Here is a 22,290-nt window from a genome sequence, read left to right on the forward strand (position 1 = left end):
CGCGCACAGTTGCATGCTTGTGGAGTGCTGTTCACCCGCGCTTTCACAACTTTTCGCAAGTTGCAGTTTTGCTATTTTTGTTTTTGTAATTTGATTAGTTTAACAAACTTTTCGCTGTGATTTCATTTTTTTCTGTCACACGGGGAATTCCAATGGGAATTCCGTTCTTAAGTGCCATTGAAAAATCACTTAGATTAAATTCTCCCATTTAGCGGACGCTTGCGCTTAAAGCTTTCAGGTATTTATCATAAAAATTATCTAGAAATTCATATAACTTAAAAATATTATGCCTAATCAGTAAATATGACTGGATATTGAGTAAAATCTAATTTTATATATTATTAAGGTTATTTGTATTAAATTTATTGTTTAATTACGTGTGTAAATAAATACAGTGGTGTCCAAATAAATGTTACAATTCCATTTAATTCAATTATATGTCATTTCACTAGTTCTAGTAATCAATTAACCGAAAGACACAAAGATAAAAAAATTCGGAGACGACATCAAAGTATCTTCTCGCGTGATCATCACACTCTCTCCCGCACCTAAGTCTATTAACAGCTCTTCTTTTATGACTATTTTTATTCATAATGTATTCATAAAACTGCAAAAAAGATTTGATATATTCGAAAATTGCTACTTGATCACATCCAATATTTGCACATTCGTATCAACTATCTGGCCACTAATGTATGTACGTTTAAATCCCACCTCTTTTATCTAATTATCTTATCAATTGTATAGAAATTATGTGTATCTACATATACTATATACCTATTTATAGATATATAATTATTATAAGCTGCGTGTTACGCGTGTACTTCCCATTTTGTACAAAATCAAGATTGCCCTTCTGGGGGTTGGTAAGCCTTATTATCATTTGCGCTGGGAAATTTTCATTGAACTAATTTATAGCTCATTTTTCCTTATATTTAATATCAACAAATCACATCGGGCTTGTCAATGGATCTAGGTCTTTGAAATATACATAGCGTCGAAAAGTTGATAAGTAGTATGCCTGAAATTCATGGCAGCATTTAGTCGTACGTGTGCATTTCGATAATAATTTATGTGGGATCTATTAAAATTCTGAACATGACGCTCTAGCGTGTTATCTATGTTATTTTTATACTCTCGCAACAAATGTTGCTAAAGAGAGTATTATAGTTTTGTTTACATAACGGTTGTTTGTAACACCCAAAACTAAACGAGTTAGATATAGGGTTATATATACCAATGTGATCAGGGTGAAGAGTGGAGTTAAAATCCGAATGTCTGTCTGTCCGTCCGTCCGTCCGTCTGTGCAAGCTGTAACTTGAGTAAAAATTAAGATATCTTGATGAAACTTGGCACACTTTCACTGGGCGGACCACTGCCACGCCCACAAAATGGCGAAAACCGAAAACACATAAAGTGCCATAACTAAGCCATAAATAAAGCTATGGAAATAAAATTTGGTATGAAGGATCGCACTATGAAGGGGCATATTTGGATGTAATTTTTTTGGGGAAGTGGGCGTGGCCCGGCCCCCTACTAAGTTTTTTGTACATATCTCACAAACCAATAGAGCTATATAAACCAAACTTTCTGCAGTCGTTTTTTTAGCCACTTTTAACCACGCCCACCTCCCATACAAAAGTTAGGTTGAAAATTACTAAAAGTGGGTTAACTCACTAACGAAAAACGTCAGAAACACTAAATTTCACATAATAAATGACAGATGGAAGCTGCACTCAGATTTTTTTACAAAATGGAAAATGGGCGTGGCGTCGCCCACTTATGGGTCAAAAACCATATCTCAGGAACTACTCTACCGATTTCAATGAAATACCGAACCCGAGGACCTCAGTGCTTCTAACCTAATATTATGGTTTCCAACTTTCAATGGACTTTATACAATATATATGACGAATATGTGGGTCAAATTGTGTATTATATAATATAAATAAAGTTTAATAAATACATTGCGAGAGTATAAAATATTCGGTTACACCCGAACTTAGCCCTTCCTTACTTGTTTAATGTAGAATTTGATAAAATGGCTTTTAAAAAAAAGTCATTTATTAAAAGGCGATATACGTGAAACGGTTTCTGGAACAATACTTGTTCGTGAATGTCATATCATATAAAAGAGTCAATGAGGATGCTTTTGGAGCTCGTCTGACCAGAAACTATTTGAAGTAAAATCTTATATCGAGATAAATATATAAGTATATCTTCGACTGCTTAATAGTACATATATCGGATTTCTTCGCTTGAGGTTTACATACTTAGATATGCATTATATATATTTTCTCGCATCATATTGATCTGACGCGCTGATTAAGATTGCCTTAACCTCAATCTGAAAACAATTGAATTTTCTCCTTCAAGGCTATATACAGAGCAGTTCTGCTGCATATTTCTCAAATATTCTCGACATTACCTTGTCAAGGGAGTTAAAATGTGCCATAAATATGAAAGTATCCACAATCTAAATATTCTTAACACAACATTTCATTCAGAGAGTACCACTAAGAAACTTATAGTAAAGAGAATAAATATACACTCTTCGTCAATAGGTTAGACGCACACGTACTTACAATAGTATTCAACTTGGAATTTTTAATTTGGATTCCATTAAATAAAAGTTGATATGCCAAAGTCATGGTTATTCAATGATCGTTCAGGGATAATTTTCAAAAGATTTAAAGAAATTAACGATATTGTGTTTTATAAACATTTTCATAGAGCAGTTTAAAAAGGCGATATTTTTTTAGTCATTAGAATAGACACACTTAAACTAATTAATTTTTGGAAGAAAAGTAGTTTATTTTAAACTTTTATTTTTAGGGAGTGTCAATATTGCTCTTATTAGGATAAAATGAAAAATATTCTTAGGAAAGTGTACTGCTACCTTTGTTTGCAATAACTTCATATATCCGTCCGGTCCTTGAATGATGGAGGGAGTTTATGTAATTTAACTAAGTCATAATTCTAACGTTTTAATTAATTGAGCGTTTTCAATCGGAGCATTAGTTTGTTGAAAAATCCATGGGATACATCAGCAGAGATCTTTAATAATAGAAATACTGACTCCAATGTTGTTTTGAAGCACTTACCGTTCATATCCTGATCAATAAAAATAAAATCAATTGTTCTATAAAACGTGATGGCATCCCATAACATTACCCACTTATGATAGCGGCTTAAACACATTTTTTCTTTGCGTAACTCATGAAAATTGTATTGAAAGCCAATTTGGCCTCTCCGATCATTGAGTCGAGTGTCAGAATGAACACTCAATTTTAAAAATTTTATGAATCGATCGTGTTGTCTTTCGCCGTTTCAAGTTTTTTTATATTCCTCTGGATCTTTTAAACATCTATCAACAGTTCTGGATCGGCACTTTATTGGTTTGGCAATATTTCAATTGAGTCCTTGTGTGTGTGAAAGAAGTCTATTTTTAGGCGTTTTAATAGGCTCAAAACATTACTTAATACTATTTTTTCCCAAATATGGTTAAAAACAATTGATTTCTTAATATTACGTTTTTATTAATGAAAATAATTGCTCCTTTTTACACAAGACAAAAAAACGTTAAGTGCGTCTCATTCAATAGCTAACTGAAAGCACATGTATGTCAGCGAGTTATCCTTGCACAAGACAAGCTGCTTTGAGCAGCTTTTTATCAAACATGGATTTTCATAAGAAAAAGGTTTTACTCAACTAAACATACCTGGTAGTAAATATAACGGGTTCTTTAAGCCAAAAATTGGCTGGTCTAACCTATTCTATAGATACTTAACAGAGCCCAATTTTTCTGCATATCTGTCACCATATCATCCATTTTTGCGAGCTTTGATTCATATATTAATTTCGAAAAATTCCGAAAGTGTACTGAAGAAATCTGTATTCTGTTCGATTTATTTTATATGTAGACCGATTTGATTCCCATTTAAAGCTTTGTTATTAGAATTCATTAGTATTAGCAAAATATATAATATTAGGTTAATGGATTCATAAACGTATGCGTGGTTTCCATTTCAGCAAATTCAATGATGCAACATTGGCTATAGCACAATTTCAATGACATGGATAATGTCAAGTGCATTGATATTTAAAATGCTCATATAACTGTTTTTTTTATCGATTTGATAAAAACTGTCAGTAAATTTGACATATGTACATCAGGGTGGCCCTTATTTTTCCAAAGTATTCCGATTCTCGATCGCACCCCCTAGAAATATGAGAATAGCCAAAAAACTAGTATATGCAAAGTTTTAGGTCAATCAAAAAAGATTTAGAGGTTGCGCAAGGAGCTTGAAATCCTGAAAAATTACGAATTTTTACGTTTTCTTAAATTTAGTCTACCCTACTTCATTTGTTATGTGCGAAAGGTAATTTAACTTGTAATAATAAAAAATATAATATTATTTCTTATGATCTAATTAAAGATGATTTATTATGTGAATCAAATTGTTTTTTATAATCAATTACAACTTGTTATAAACATTGTTTTTCTTGTTCGTCATTTGTTAGTATTCGTGTCGTTAACCATTTTTTTATTTATAACAATATCCTTAGCTTTTTGATATGTTTCTGTATCCCTCCAATAAAGTGGGGAAATGCAGAAATTGAGGTGAAATCCCAAACCGTCCAAAAAAATCAATTTTATTTGCTGTTACAAAATCATGTAGTTCTTTTCTTATAAATTCATTGGATTCACTGGATCTTACGTGTACCCTCTTTAAATTTTCCGTTTCCTTGTCGCAGTTGTCGATGTTTTTAATTTTTTCCACAATATTTTGTTTCATGGCATAAGAAACGTCATCGTCGAATAATGTCAATGCAATACATTCTTCGGACAGGTACCAGAGGTGTTTACAAAATTTTTATTGCAATTTCAGAGATTTTTTTATTAACATTTCTATACTCTTGAATTTCTTTAATAAAAGATAAGTCTTGAAGAGGTGCTTTAGACGGATTGGTGCAGTTAAACCAAAGCTTAACGTAGATTCTTATAATAAATGCGCATATACTTGCTAACGAATTCTCTTCATATTCCGATAGTTTGAACTGTTCACGAAATAAATAGATCTTTAAGCAATATAATGTCTTAGACATCCACCGCGCATGATGAGTGGGACCTGGTACACGAAACTGCTAAATTGCTTTACTTTTTGTTTTTACTTTTCACCAGACCGATTTTTACTTTTTCCAATAGCTTGCCATTCTCTATGCATATTTTGTCTGCATCCAACTTGTCAATGCAGTGTTTTTCACCTTTAATTGGAATTCTTGCTTTTTCCCAAAATACGGACACTTCTTTTATAGTTAATCTAGCACTCTTACGAAGTGATAATTTCACTATTTTATGATTATGAAAAAAAAAACCTGATAACACTTGTTTATTTGATGGTAGTTTTGTACCAAGTATTTGAGAGCTTGACGTTCCAATTAAATAAATTTTCGACTGAAAATTATATTCACTCATTTTTATAATATTTTGCAAATTAAATTGTCTACACGCCACGATTTCTCTGTACTCACTTTTGCGACTACGTTATACCTAAGACAGACATATGGTTTCCATACTATTATATGTACTACAATAAAAGCTCTAGAAACCATGAACCAGCATAGTGACACACATGAAGTATATTGTACTATGTTTACATTCATCAGCTGATACAAATAAATTCAAGCAAAATGTAATTATGAATAGCAGGCAGGAAAATTGATCCTGACTTTGTTATAACTTCAACCAATCTTAAAATATTATTGTCCAATATAATTATTACATATTACATATTATTACATACATATTACATATTTTCACATCATTTTTTTTCAAATTTTGTTTTTTTGATTTCAATTAATTTTGAATTTAATTTATATTCTGTATGTCAAAATGTCAGAAAACATATGATTGTGGCAGAAGAGCTTAAAACTTTCGGTGTGTTCAATGCAATCCATTGTAGTATATTTCACAACACCACAAAATTTCAATGGTTTCTAGAACTCTATTGTAGTACGGAACACCATTTGCTTTCAACAAAATTCGGAAAACCGGTGATACACATAAGGTTTCTGAAGCATACTACAATGTATACTACATGTCTGTCTCAGGTATTAGCACACTAGCTTTTAGCAATACAGAATATAAATTTTAATGACATTAGAACCGTTGTCACGGTATATCACGAGCATGCGACGCTTGAGAATGCACGTGCAACACATTTAATTTACTTTCATATTTGTATTTCTGTAACTCTATCATCAATCGACCGATTTTTAAGGTTGTGGTAATTTTGGAAAGGTAATAAAATGCAGATATTATTACGGTATGGAAAACCAGTAAGGGATAGTGTGGCTTTGAAATATGGAAGTCTTTATGTCTCAGACTTCCATATTTCAAATGGCAAAAATTCTTAATTTTTCAGGATTTTTTGATTGACCCAAAACTTTGTATATAATAGTTTTTGGGCTATTCGCATATTTCTAGGGGGGTGCGATCGAGAATTCAGAAACTTTTTTTTTCCTCCATACAACTAAGGGCCACCCTAATGTACATACATAAAAGTGGCATAATAAATGACCCTCGTCAGTGCGACTGTAGACATAACCACTGGATGTTGAAATAAGACATGTTTGTGAACTGCTCAGAAGAGTACAGGAAAAAATAATCATATTTTTAAAATAAAATTAATTAATTTGACTCCAAAAATAACAAAATTATGGCAAGACTATCAATAGCGCAAATTATTCTGTTTTCATACAACAAACATGGCATGCAATAAAGACCTCGAATATTGTAGATATTCATTAACAGAAACATTGTTTGAAACGGAATTTCTTATTTTAATGCTTCCCTTTGTAAATTTTTTGTCTATATATGATCTAAGGCACACCCAAAACGTCGGGAATGATATCAAAAGATGAGGAATGGGCAAGAGCGAGTTATATAATAATTTACATTTGATAGTGAAATGTTCAGTTTTTAGACTTGTATGTATCTCACAAACCATTAGAGTTATTACAACGAAACTTTGCGAAAACTTTGAATTTCACCATTACACGATGAGATATGAATATGCTCATCAGCTTTAAATATAAATTATATATCGTAAAACAGCATAAACACGAAGTTGGATTAATTTATGGGTACGTAACTGTATATTTTCTTAACACCTATTATTTATTATATTTTCTAGAAATATATTTTTCATTACTAATGCATTTTCATTTCTCCTTCCGCCAATACTCACCTCCTCAATGAGCCGATTGCCAAATATGCAGAAGTGAAATACCTGCGCCAAAGCATAGCCCAAATAGCCGATGGTGGTGAATGCGTAAACATTGACGCCAGTGACCTTTGTGGCCTGATATGCCAACAACGTCAGCATAATGGTGGATGTCAACATGTGCAACAACAAAGCGCCGCCATAAGTATCACCGATGGCTGCAACTAATCTGTGAAATGGAATTGAAAATTTTAGCAATTCATATTGTTACGAAGGAGCGCGCCAATAGAGAGTAAAATAAGAAAAATAAAGCAAAAGGCAAACAAGTAAAAGAATCGGAAAAAAACCATATTTTTGAAAAGTGCGATTGAAAACAAATCGCTAAGATTAGCGACTTGCTGGTGCCAGTGGCGGTGGACATACATAGACGTACATATCTATAGGTGTATTTACTTCTTGTATGCAATGGCGAATGGACGTAAACTAACGGTGTTTGAGTGTTGCCAATATGTGGGTGGGATGATGAGCGCCTGCTCACACACACATTTATATATGCATATACATATAGATATTATATAAATTACTATTTGTCTCTGATAATAGCTGGTGCACTTATGATGTGTATTTGTGTGTGTGCATAAATAAATCACGCATAATAATTGAAATACAAATAGCATCTGCACACTATCGTTAAGTAAATACTTAAATGCATATGATTACAATTAATGACATTATCTATTATTTATGGTTATATAAACGTATGTACATGTGTGCGTGTGCGTGTGTATTAAAGTTACGAAGTTATGGGCATTAAATGCTTAAGTGTGGCGCATAAGTTTGCTTTCAATTAAATTTATGCAAATGACTTAGTACTTTACGCAATGCAACCGTATTCACAGAAACAACAATTAATTACTGTTTTAATGATACTTATGCAATTCAAGTGTAATTGCATTCAACAGTACACGTTCAACTTCAAATATGAGTGAAGCAACTGAACGCATAGAGCGTGAGACTGCTATCATTAAGGTTTGTTCTCCTAAATGTATGTAGAAGGCTTATAGTTCTAGTTATGGATACATCAGATTTTGTATGTTATATAAACTCAATCTAAGGGACGAAGTAATATACATATTTTGGTTATAAGAGAGCAAATTCAACTAAATTAGAGCGATTTCAAGACCATATTGAGTATATTCGAGCTAGGAGAAGGCCATTGCTTGAGTAACATAGTTCCATGAAAATGTATTAATATAACTCACTACTTTAGTATATATTATACATATGAGGTGTTTGAGTAATTCCTACACAAATTTCACCCATATTCGCCAACAAAATACAGTATATTTAAGATTATCTGTGTACATAATTTTATAAATTTTTAAACATATTGATCGATATATACCGTATAGAGCCCAACAGAAATTATTTATTTGGGGTAAATGGGGCTAGAGGAAGTATTGACATAATTTTATTAGAAAAATATTATTTATTTTAGAAAAATATACACTCTGAATTTTATTAATATAACTAGGTTATTTATATTTTACGAAAAAATTCGCAACAAAAGTTGCTACGAGAGTATTATAGTTTTGTTCACATAATGGTTGTTTGTAACACCTAAAACTAAAAGAGTTAGATATAGAGTCATATATACCAAAGTGATCAGGGTGACGAGTAGATTTGAAATCCGAATGTCTGTCCGTCCGTCCGTCTGTCCGTCTGTGCAAGCTGTAACTTGAGTAAAAATTAAGATATCTTGTCGGCACAAATATTCCTTGGCACCATAAGAAGGTTAAGTTCGAAAATGGGCGGAATCGGACCATTGCCACGCCCACAAATTGGCGAAAACCAAAAACACATAAAATGTCATAACTAAGCCATAATTAAAGTTATAAAAGTAAAATATGGAATAAAGGATCGCACTAGGAGGGGGCATATTTGGATGTAATTTTTTTGAGGAAGTGGGCGTGGCCCTACCCACAAATCGGTTATTTGTATTTAACTCGCAAACCAATAAAGCTATATAAACCAAACTTTCTGCAGTCGTTTCTTTTAGCCGTTTCCTTATACAGTCCAAAAATGAAAGAAATTGGATAATAACCACGCCAACCTCCCATACAAAGGTTAGGTTGAAAATGACTAAAAGTGGGTTAACTCACTATCGAGAAACCTCATAAACACTAAATTTTACAGAAGAAATAGCAGAAGGAAGCTGCACTCAGACTTTTTTTACAAAATGAAAAATGGGCGTGGCATCGCCCACTTATGGATCAAAAACCATATCTCAGGAACTACTCGACAGATTAGAATGAAATTCGGTATATAATATTTTCTTGACACCCTGATAACACGGACAAAAAATGGGCGAAATCGGTTCACAACCACGACTACATTCCTTATAACTTAATTTTGAATTCCATCTTATTCCTTCACTTTATAATGTAAACATAAGGAACCAATGAAGATAGCTGAATAAAACTTTACACAAATAGTGCATATCATCTCTGGCTTCACTTGTGAAAAACTTGTCGAAAACGGACCATAACTTTTCAAGGCCCCAGATATCGAACATGTTGAACTCAGCGCCTAAGGATAAATTTTGACCGAAAATATGGGTAAATATCTCAGATAATTTAATGTAATTCAGAGAAAATTGTTTTCTTCTAATAGTGTGTCTCTGTTCCAAAAATTTTTAAAATCGGGTAATAAAATCTCCATATACCTCATTATAGGTTTTTCAAAAATACGGTAAGCTTTATTCCGCATATATGTATTGGTTAATATGTGAGCTATCTTAGCAAAATTAAGTGAGCGTATAGTCATGGATATAGTGTACCTTGCTGATGAAAATGAATGAAATCGGTTCAGTAATTACCTCAGCCCTCATATACTATATATGACGATTTTCGTTATTCTATTAAACTTTATGCCGAATTTATGGGTAAATTTGTATGTTATCTTAATAAATTTTCTTCAATAAATTGCGAGAGTATAAAATGTTCGGTTGCACCCGAACTTAGCCTTTCCTTACTTGTTTAGAACTGCTTTTAATTATCATTTTCAGTGAATTTTCGGCTTTCAACAAATCTTAGTTCCTCGTTCACATTCGCAAGATTTTGGTTAATTTATTTTGCAATATCTACCCTTTACTTCTCACGTTTGACTCCTACAAACCGCGTATATAAATATTCCTCCATAACTCCTTTGGCTACTGTTCGACAGTGCGTATGAGTAATTTTAAATATTTCACTTTCAAATTTAATTTACTAATATTCATTAATTCGTCGAACTGTCTCTAATTATAAAATTGTAAATAGTATACCGCTTTCTTGAGTATCTATATAAAATGTTTTGCCGTTGAGGACATGTGAACGCTTTCACATCAGCTATTTGTGGGCACACAATTTGAAATAGTCAAGGTTAAGGCATACTTAGTGAAAATACTCGCCCTGGATTGGTATTAATTATTTAGCACCGACTGTAATTACAGCGAATACGAAATGAACCTAAAACAGCTCCACCCATCCTATATTTATTTTGTATCACTATCAGCGACAAGTGAAATATGGTTGTTTATTTCTGATACGTATTGATACCGATGGGCGCCGATACTGAAATGCCATTGCGTTGAAAGGTAGCTGATATGGATATGTTCTGCATAAGTAAACAAATACAAATTTACTCATTAATCTATTAACTTCATTGCCTGAAATATAAGAAGGATGGTATTGTAGATGGGCGCAATTGGACCACTGCCACGCCCACAAAATGGTTTTAACCGAAAACCTATAAAGTGCTACAACTAAGCCATAAGTAAAGTTATGGAAGTAGAATTTGGTACATAGGACCACTAATTTCTTTATAACACTGTTTTGAAGTCCATTTGCGTATACTTCACAATATATAAATTAAACATCAGTGAACAGCGCCCGTCTAAAAATCGCGAAATCGGACTATAACTTTTCAAGATCCCAGATATCGAACATGAGAATCTAAGTGCTTATCGTTAATTATTTTGACAAATATACCTGTACATCTCTCAGAAATTCTACAGAAATTCTAAGATAGCGCCTATGTACCAAAAATAGGTAAAATCCGGTAATTATTTTTCCTAGCTCCCCATATACCTTATAAGGATTTGCAAACTTTCGGTGGATTTTATAGCTTATATATCGGTTAATATTTGAGATATCTTAGCAAAACTCAATGAGCATATAATCTTGGATATGATGAAACTTGGCAGCGAAAATAAGTGAAATCGGTCGAGGACTCTATGACGAATATATGGGTCGAATTGTGTGTATTATAAATAAATAAATTGGGTAAGTTCTTGTTATAAATACGGAGAAGCCTCTCTCTTAACAGACCTCTCTCTTGAGCGGACATTTTTTCATGCACCAAGTTAAATTTTTTAGAATAAATGACCCTCTCTTAGGCGAACACCTCTCTTGGGCGGACAAAAATCGATCGGTGATTGAGTCTTTTCAAATCTTTTCAGGTTTGAATTTGGACATATATTGCAACATTTTCAGTTTTAATACTTTTAGATAGGTGGCAACTCTACTATTTTATTTATTTTTTCTTACTCCCAGCTTTAATCGAATGTTGATACTTTGGTCTGTTGGAGACGGCTTTTAGAACTATGTCTCAAAAGTCCACTGAGGCCATATAATAAGCTTAATTGGTACATAAATACTCCTTTATTTCCAGGTATTGTTTCCAATTTACCACGTAATTTTGCAATAACAGGACTATTCTTTCTATATAAAAGAGTATGGAGATAACTAACTAAAATGCTATAAACTCACTTATAACTAACACTAATTTATTATGTCAGTCTAATAACAGTATTTATACCTTCAAAGATTTGTCATTATCCAAAGTACTTTACTTCTTCCGTGAATTTTCAATGAGAAACGGATATACGAATATACACGTATGGTGGTAATCAGTTGCCAATGTTAAACTTTTTCGATACCTCACTTCAAAATGTTTTCTAAACAGCAAAACAGTTAATGCAAACTGTTTGCACCACTTAAACAGAACTAAAATTAAATTATAGCAGCATAATCGACAAGCAACAGCACGAAGTCCGCACAGGCAAGCGTAGCCAACAGTGTACCATAGAATTTACTCGAAGTCCGGAGCGGCGGAAGTGCCACAATTGGAGTGCCAAGGAAACGGAAATGAATGAACAACACAATTTGTTTTTGTTGTTGTATCATTGTTTGCTGTTATGCTTGTGTATGGGCGTACAGCTTCTGCAGCGCCTGACATGCAGGCCATCAGTCGAGCCATCAACGAGTTTGGCTTGATGGTGGCTGTGTATATGGTTGTATGTGGGTATGTGGGTATGTGTGTGTGTGGTTGCAAGTCAATACAATGCAAATCTTTTAAATATCGACTGTTTGCGATTGCGCACAGATTGTAGCTGTTTGCAGTGATTGCAATGGCAACAACAATGTATATAAACACATAATTTCCGATAGAGAGCAACGAGATTTGCCCTCGACAGCCGCTTGCTCATTGCATGGAGCAACACCAACAAAAGCACTAACAACAACAATTTCTCGCCGATTTTGATGAGGGCAATGAATTGAAATTGAAAATTTAAATTTCCTCCACAATCAACGACTTCCGTTCGTGTGCTTGGGCGCGCAAAAGGTCAGAGAGGGGTGTATGAATGGAGTGTCCAACGAGCCTTAAAAAGTTTTGGTTGTGTATGTGTTGCATGAATTGTTGGTGCTTTATCAAATTTTAAATTTCGTGTTTTTTTTTGTTGTAATAATATTCTTCTGTAACTCACCGCACCACATGCTTATGCCGCTCGACCCAATACTTAATGGCGCTGCGCACCATCATTTCCTGCTTTCTGGTCAAGCCATTCGGATTGGTGCCGTTCATGCCGTTGAAGGTCTGCAACGTCGATGGCGCACGAAATTGTGCGCCCCAATCGGCTTTGGAGCTATAGACACCGCTGATGTCCAGATCAGTGGGTTCCTTCTCTGAAATTGAAAGCAAGGGATTTATAAAATGTTATATATATTTTAAGGACTTCAACCGGTAGATATTAGAAGAATTTAAATTTACCATATTTAGGTTTTAACTCACCCTCATTGTTGATTAATTCCGACTTCGAATTGGCGGATAATGAACGAAAGAGTGCCGCCGAATTTGGTCGATAGGTGTCCAGCGAGGCTGACAGCTCCATTAGTGGTTTCATAATGCCTTTCAAATGTTGCAGCTGTTCGCAGGCGAATATCAGCCACGAGCAGAAGAGTACGTCACACAAATTCGAATGCACCATGGAGAAGAGCAGATAGTAACATTGAAAAGCGAAGCTGATCATGTAAAACATGCCGGCACCGGCATTCCACGGATAGAAGGACTTAATAGGCAGGCGCGGTATTTCCACGGTGATGGTCGAATTGGTCTCTTTGTCGACGGCGAATTTTACGCTCTCTCCAAAGAAGGTGATGGTGGTCCAGGCTGATGGCCCAATGCATTGAAATGAAGAAAGTAACAGTTAAACGAGATAAATCTAAAATTCTTTGGTGCTGGACCGACACTCACCCACAGCTGTGGCGACGGTCGTCAGCATCACCAACGTGAATAGTTTACGCATCTTAGCGAGGGCGATGGCGTGGTAGCGCGCATCCGACTCGGCGAACAAAGGATGCGAGTTCACTTGATTCCAGATATTCAACGTTCTGCAATTAAAATGCAATGAATTTTATAGCAAGCAATTAAGATGGGCACACTAGCGCACAATAGGCGAACAATAATCGGCGGGAAGGAGCGCAAAGAGCGCGAAGGCGAAGCGCTTGATTGTGCGGCTAATTAAACAAGTTCACGCGTCACCGGAAGCTCCACTCGTTGCCGCTGTGTTACGCGCCATTTCATTTCAACTAAGCGTATGCGCCATTGAAATGCTTCGATTATTTCTGCCGATTAGTTTCCCGCGGTGGCGTACAACTAAAACCGCCAGTTCTCATTATTTGGGAATTACAGACATTTCTACAAACGGCTCAGCGCAATGCTAATCCACTTAACACTACGTCTAACGGTTTGCATTGTATTCTACTCACCTGTAGAAGTTCTTCTGACTAACAGCCAGATAGACGAATTTGGTTATGGAATGCGTGAAGAAGAGCACCGTAATTGTGTTGCCGGACAACTCATTCACCTCCTCGGCATTCAGAGCCAAATTCACCAATATCAACAGAAATTGCACCACAACCAACACCAGGTGTATGGACGAGTAAATCTTCTTGAAGAGCCCAGAGCCGCCGGTGAAATTGTGCATGAAGAGGCCCGAATATTTCATAAGTCGAATGTTGGGCATCAAATCGGCCACAAGGCCTACATACTTGCTAGGCTGCATGTTGAGTTGGTGGGCTTAAGTGCACTGGAAGTGAGAACAATAAGAAGAAACCCGAATAAATTGCGATTGTGTGAAACTTCGAGGCCATCAAAATATGCGTTCGTTTCCATTTTGGTTTCTATTTTTAACATAAATCATTTTTTTCATGTCCACATTTAGACTCTAGGGATGAAGGAATCGTTGTGAGTAAATAACGTGAATACCGTCAGTTTTTAAAAATGGTTGAAATCGTCTTGACTCTCGCACCGAATATATATATCGAGTTCCATGGCAACTTGCTTTACACGGTGAATGTGTGAGATATTTCAGTAAAATTATGGTATCGTTTCTTATAAAAATTGATCCTGGCCCTAAAAATTAATCCAATAGGTTCTGTACTTCCCCTATCCCAAATGTGGTTAAAGCTGAACAAAAATCGATCTAGATCGTTCTGGAACTATCAGAAGAAACATTTTCTCTCTGAATAATATTAAATTATCTGAAATATTTACTTAGACACTGAGTTGATTATGTTCGATACCTGCGACATTGAAAAGTTATAGTCCGATTTCAACAATTTTTAAATGAGTATTGCAGCATCTCAAATACAATATTTGCGTAAAGTTTCGATGCAGTATCCTCATTGGTTCTTGCTTTATATATTGCAAGGTGACCAAATGAAAATTGTGTTATATGGGAAGTTGTCGTGGTTGTTACGCGATTTCGATTCAGGATACCAAGAAAATATTATGTACAAATATTTCTACGAAATCAATCGAGTTTTTCTTGAGATATGGTTTTTGACAAAAAAGTGAATTATTCATTTTTTAAATCTGAGTGGAACTCTTTTCTATAATTTATTCAGTAAAATTTAGTGATTCTAAGCGTAGTTATAATCCGATTACTATTTCTATTTTTAGACTGTATAGGGAAGTGGCCAAAGGAAATAACCCTAGAGAATGTGGTTAATATAGCTTTAGTAGTATATGAGATATATACAAAAAACTGAAAAGGGGTAGGCAATGCCCGCTTTTCCAAAAAAAAAAATCCAATACCAACCTCCTTATGGTGCCAAGGAATACGTGTACCAAGTTTCATAAAGATATCTCAGTTTTTACTCAAGTTTGCACGGACGGACAGACAGACATCCGGATTTCAACTTATTTTAGGTGTTACAAACAACCGCTAGTTGAACAAAACTATTACACTCTCTTTGCAAGATGTTGTGTGAATATAAAAACCACAATAGTCTTGATACTAATCGGCTCTTAAGGTAGGCAGTTTCCTTTAGAGATCTATCTCTCTAAAAATAACATGGCTTTAAACAAATAGCTTTGGATATTTTACATCTAAATTCACCTTTATAAAATAATTATTTTATTGTAGTCGGCTTTTATTTAATTTTTTGGCGAAATTTATTTTACTAAATTTTAGCTGAACTCATTTTTTCAGCTCGATTTAGTAAATAATTCTATTTGTGAGATTTCTCATGCTTGTTAGTTATTTAGTTTTAATATTTTGCAAATTCACTTTAAATTTTTATTATATTTTGTGTTTTATTTATCACTTGAAATATAAAAAAAAAATATTATTTTTCATTTATATTGTACAAAACACTGAAACTAGTTTGAAAGGTTAACTAAAATTCTTTTCGTGTTGAATATTCCGAAAATGAGAGCAGTTATTACCAACTGCCTACGCGTCTGTCACGTAAATGTGACACGGAGCTAGCTGACAGGGAATTTTCTACAAAAACTTTAAAATTCTTTAAAACACCAAATCAATCAAACACCAATCGCGCACTTTCCCACGTATATGTGTATATACATACATATGTACACTCGGCCATTCATAAAACGAACGACGTGTCCTTAACAGTTTTATGGCGAAAGAAAGCAGGGGAGTAAAAGAATCTAGTCTCACGCTCATAATAAATGCACAAATCTACTTATATCACATACACACTCTATAAACATACATATGTACATATAAATGCGTGTGCGAGCTTTTAAGCGGTCGCCCACACACCCATACATGCATATCTGAATGTCTAAGCAGCCAAGTTAACCATTTTGCAGCTGCTTGTTTGTGGCTGAAATGTGCGTGTATTTGTTTGAGGTCTCCGTGGTCTTGTGTATTAGTTTGGGTTAAGTAGCTTAATGTGGTGCTGTTAAAGGCGCAAGTTCGTTGGAACATCAATTAAAGCCGGCTTGAGCATATCATATCACTTTAGCACACAGCCAAGTATGCAAATACGCAAACACACAAAATGCCGACGCACATGCCATGCTACTGTGTATGTACGGAGTACTCGTTATACGAAAGTCATCAGATAAGTCAGTAGTAAATGAAATTTCTCTTAAGTCATTTTTGAAAAAAAATTCGCCATTAGGTCTATAAATCAATTTTCACTTTCCAGTTAGATCTACAGCTCACTCTTAGTCCTTTAATTATTTATTTTAATACAGAGAAAGACAATGTACGATTTTTAATTTTACTTATGTATAATGGTTTGTAAGTGGTGGGAAACAGGGAAATGTGTAATATATTATTGAGTGTTAAGAACCATGCAGAAAAGTGGTCGGAGTCTAAAAGTTAAGCTTGTTAACATGAAAGCAGGTTAGCACTGTAATTTCACTCAACAACTCATTTTCGTCTACAATTGCGGCTGTATTCACTCCTATCGGCTGTATTGTCTGTGTTTTTTTGTTCATGGGATCACTTCTGCTTCAAGTAAGTGGTCACAGAAGTGATTTCGATGGAATAAATAATAGCAGAAATGCACTGCGTCCGGTGGTCTATTGTGCCCTATCCAAGTCTACAACGACTCCATTAGTCCCAGAACCCTGACAAATTCCAGGATAGTGCTGAGACTAAGGGAGACGATGTGCTCTTCTGCTCCTACTCCTGTGAAGCGATACAAATTCTAATGGTAGGAGTAGGGGAGTTTTCGCCTCCATGTCACAGAAGCGGCAGATCTGTGACAAGACCAAGCCCAGGTTGTGTAGGTGTTTCCTGAGCTTATAGTGGCCCGTGGCTATTAATTGATTAACTCTCAATTCTTAATGCTTGAATTATGAAGAATATTAGGAATGTATTAAATGTACAAAGACTACATTCGATGGTTAAGTAAGGTTTCAAGGAGTACTTAGAAAGGGCTACAGCTTAACAGTTTTTGACCGGGTCAGTTTTTATATCAGGTAATAAAGGCACAGCTGCTAGGTTAATTAGGTCTCTCTACATCGGCCACTAAGTTATTGGAACCAGAATCATTCTTTGCAGTTGAACCACATACCAAGTGGCCTTCCAACATACATATAAGAGCGTTATGAAAGAGGCACTTGCAGAAGTTACTGACCAGTGTCAGACTAAATTAGTGTCGGAATATTTTTAATGGATTTAAAATAGCCTTTGCTTGTCGCATTATATGCAGGTCACTACTTACTTAAAATACATCTGTGCAACATGAGCATATGCCTTTCAGACTGCTGTCGCTTTTATGAAATTCGAAATCCCTCAGTATCTTTCTGCTAGTATTCTGGGTACTTGGGCTAAATTAGGCATTGTGAAGAGCAGAAAATACGAAAAACCATTTTTTATATTTAACTGAGCAGTTTAAATATTAGTATCTCCTAGAAGAAATATCTCCAATGATGAAATTGATGAAATTTGAATACAACTTTTTGGCTACCCTCGTTCTCGAACTTACACTTAGATGTTCAATATAAGTGTAATATACATATTTATATATACATGCAGTAAGCGGTTGGCACACATTGACCCGCTGATATTGATATTGAATATTGAAAAGGTCATTATAAATTCTAGTGAATATCGACTTTCTCTTCGGTCAGTATTTGGTTTAGATATGTGTATATGTGTGTGTATGTGCAACTGTTGTAAGAACGTATGCGAGATATTCCCAAAATTCCCACAATTATTGTCGTGTCCAACAAAGTCTATTGCATACAGCCACACAACCACCAAAGTATATGACACACATTCGGCTAATGGTGTTATTGAATGCTTTATCGATGGCGACGTTGATAGGACACGACATCACATATAATATTAACTTTCATTAGAAGAATATGCAAAAGATGTTGTTGGTGGCTAGTGATAGTGAAGGGGAGTGCTGAGTGGTATGGGTCATCAAATGGCGGTCAAGGGAGCCAAATTTAAAATGCAAATAATAATATTACTTTTGAGTATCAAAATGGGACTGTACAAACACTTGGATGCAACATTGAACGCCTTTTGGTCTCAATGGTCACACTCAACTGAAATTATGAAAGCATAGAAAGAAAAAAATACACATACATATGTGCATACAAAAATGTACATATACATATACAATTTACTTACATACTTTGTTTGCATTTATGGATCCAATTGCGTCCAAAATGTGTCAAATAAAAAATTTTGGAAAAAATAAAAAATTTAGCCTTGACTTAGATTAGGCTTTAAACTTATATGGGTGCAAGTAAACCTAATTTGAATAATCTGTAGCAATATAATTGCCTAGGTTCTGATTCAGTAATGTATGTCACGAATCATTGTAACTTAACCATTACTGATATTATATGCTATATAGTCAGTCGTATTCGGTAAAATTTAAGAAATTTCAAGCAGATATCTCAAAAACTATACACATTCAAGACTCACCGACGTACTTGACCAAGTCGACTCGGCTCACCACATCGTGATTTTTTTTTTTTTGTTCAAGAGGTAGCCCAGGCGGGTTGCCATAATTCAACTTAATTAAAGATCTTTGAACCGAATTTTAAAATATATACAGTGGAACTTCCATAACTCGAACTTCTATAGCATGCAGATCTCTATAACTAGAACTTTTGAACAGGCAATAGAAGTCACATTTCATACAAAATTAATTCCATAAATCAAAATTTTCGACCAGGGCTTAATACAACTGTCGAGTTACGATGACGTTGAGGCCGATCCGTTTGAAGAAAAGATGATTATTTGAGTTGAGTTTAAACGTTATAAATTTCGTTTATTTATATGGGGGTGTGTGGGTTGACAATATTGTTAATTGTTCTATATTTAATTAGTTAGAATTAAGTGTTAGTGTATCGAAACTATGTATATGATCTGTAGGATAATTCCTTGTGTTGGGTAGTGTTTGACTCCTCTGTGTTGGTTGATCTGTGTTCTGTGTAGATTCCTTCTTCTTTATTTACACTTTGTACGGTTGTGTTTTGTGGGTTTATTGTCTCTTATTTTGTTATGCTTTTTCATTTGTTTTATTGTTTACAAATTTGTGTAAATTTGGGTGTTTTGTTCACTTGTTTTAAAGCGCGGGTATTTGTTCGGGTTTTTGTTGTACACTTTATTAGCGCGGGTTATGGATTCGTGTTGTTCACTTCACTTCTTTTTCCTCTATATGTTGTTGAGTTGAAAGGGTAATGTGTGATAGGTGAAGTTGGGGCGGTTTGTCTCCTCTGCATTACTTATCTATCACCTTTTGGAGAGTAATGCAGACGAACAAAAAATATGATATTGTCATACATACAACTTTATGCGAAGCAAATAACTAAAACCGTGTATAAATCTATATTTTACAGCTTTCTGCAAAATTGTATGTTTTAATGAAAATTATATAACTCGAGGTCCACTGTATTCTCATTGCTTGGTCTTCCGTGGATAGTTTGAAGCTCTTCCCAACCATGCTTTTGAAAGTATGTGGTCTAAAGTGTATTTAAACTTAGCGGAATACTCACGAGTGAACCTTTTATCATCTATATGGCATAGAGCTTAAGAGACAATCAACGATCGAAATCGGATACGTCAAGTTAGAAAAGTGAAATGTACATGTTTGATCTAGCAATAAAACAAGCTTGTTTTGAAAGTAGATATGGTAATTCTTACGCTTTTGTTATAATGGTTTTCCAACGAAATTGATACCGATACCGGTTCAATAATGTACGTCTTCGAGAACGAAAAAAAATTCAAAATATCGATACAATAAGAATGTGGAACAGCCCCGGTGCCATGGCATTGTAGTTACATTCACAATGAAAATAATTAAATAGTTTAACTTTATACATATGTATGCATATGAATAAATTCAAATCTGAGAGTAAGAGTTATCGAAAACCGGAGGGATCATTTAACTAATTTAAATAATTTCCTACTTATCAAACCCTAATGTGCTACCGTTAAGTATTTTGAAGGATATCTGCATAAGGATAAAGGTCGCACGCTCGCCTTAGTTCTCATGGATTTCTCGTGATTTTACCAACGCCAAGTGTTTTATTAATAATTTAGAATTAAATTTAATGATTTTCACTTCAAATCAATAATTAATCTTAATGTGTGCATATTTGTAAATTTGTATAATCTTTAAATTATTCATTGCGTTATTCTCATAGGTGTTAAATAGTTTTAAAGCTTGCGTCACGCAACTTTAGAACTTTTAGTCTTTAGTGGTAATTAAAAGTTTTTAAATTCAACTGGTTCAATGGGTTGAACTCATTCAAAATTCATCCGCCAAAGATTACAAATTTCTGTTTCGAAAATTTTTAGAAGAATATATCACTATGCTTCTTCCTATCAACCCTATCAATATCCTTCCAAATACATATGAAATAATTAATGAGCTGAGCTTTTGAACTGCGTGGAAATCCAACAAAATGCGAATTGTTGACTAGACTTTCCCACGAGACCACAAACTTTGATCGTATTTTTTGGTGTAAATAGGAAATTGGCATACAAACCAACTTATGTAAAATCTACGCTAAGTTAATAGTAATCATATTAAGAGTAATCTTAAGGCCAACTATTAACCAAAGAGTTGGCAAATCAGGACTCATACTTGGATATAGCCAGCGGCGGTAATTTACTACTAAGGAATATAAAGATCCACGCCAAAAGAAAGAGGAGGAATAAGTGAGCGCAAGTTTTTTTTCGAATTTGGTTTTGAATTTTTTAGCGAAACTAATTGTCAAACTGTCATACTAAGCTTTCACCTTCTTTCGTTCATGACGTCATAAATGTATTCCTAAAAAAAAACATCATTCCAAAACCGTTAAAAGAAAAGTGTCGTAATCATTGAAATAATAATTCTTTTACCCCACTGAAATTCGTGTTTCATCGAACCGTATCGAAGTAACTCATGAAGAATTCTTAAAGAACAAGTTCGAAGATAAACTTCTTCAACTTTTTCTTGGAAACTCATTTCGCCTAAGCGTTATATAATAGCAAAATCCTATCAAAGCTTCTGCTGTAAGTGAAATAAGTTGCCAATGCCGAAAAAAACCTCAATGTAAGCAATTCGGCTATTTTGTTTGTTGAGTTGTGTTTTGTTGTTCTTCTTCTTCAAATCTTTATTGGCTGTTTTTCACTAGAAAATCTCCATTTAATCTGTAAATCAAAGAGAAAATATGTATATCCAAAACTGCAATTATTTGATTGAGGTAAAGTAAAGCGCTTATGTTCGTCATCATGCACAACGAAGCGAGTAGAGGCAAAATACCGATAATCGCCGGCAGATGCCAAGTGAAAGCGAGCGAGGCAAATGAAAGTGAATTTTGATTTCTCTCGCAAAGGCGATTCTGCACAAATTAGCCTCTTTGAGTTTTACTCACATTTCTTTCTAAGCAAACAAACATTGATATAATATATACGAGTATACATATGTACATACACATTTGTGTGCTTGTTTGTACATACATA

General features: G+C 34.4%; 1 protein-coding gene across 3 annotated transcripts in view; it reads right to left on the bottom strand.

Moving 5' to 3' along the window:
- Orco (odorant receptor coreceptor) overlaps window positions 1-22,290 on the bottom strand; it is an 85,492-nt gene that overhangs the window by 3,778 nt on the left and 59,424 nt on the right. The window contains exons 1-6 of one of the 3 annotated variants that reach the window (XR_008469962.1): window positions 15,955-16,320; window positions 14,321-14,640; window positions 13,806-13,942; window positions 13,344-13,721; window positions 13,039-13,237; window positions 7,254-7,458 (exon numbers count right to left, since the gene is read on the bottom strand). Coding sequence is in view for 2 of the 3 variants with exons in the window: in XM_011185696.3 (XP_011183998.1) it covers window positions 7,254-7,458; window positions 13,039-13,237; window positions 13,344-13,721; window positions 13,806-13,942; window positions 14,321-14,616 (1,215 nt within the window). In the remaining variant the exon portion in view is untranslated. Of the gene's footprint in view, window positions 1-7,253; window positions 7,459-13,038; window positions 13,238-13,343; window positions 13,722-13,805; window positions 13,943-14,320; window positions 14,641-15,954; window positions 16,322-22,290 lie in introns of those variants that run through there. The other 2 variants (XM_011185696.3, XM_054225238.1) reach the window with 2 other exon arrangements.

The sequence above is a fragment of the Zeugodacus cucurbitae genome, chromosome 2 (assembly GCF_028554725.1).
Source record: "Zeugodacus cucurbitae isolate PBARC_wt_2022May chromosome 2, idZeuCucr1.2, whole genome shotgun sequence".
Taxonomy (NCBI): Eukaryota; Metazoa; Arthropoda; class Insecta; order Diptera; family Tephritidae; genus Zeugodacus; species Zeugodacus cucurbitae.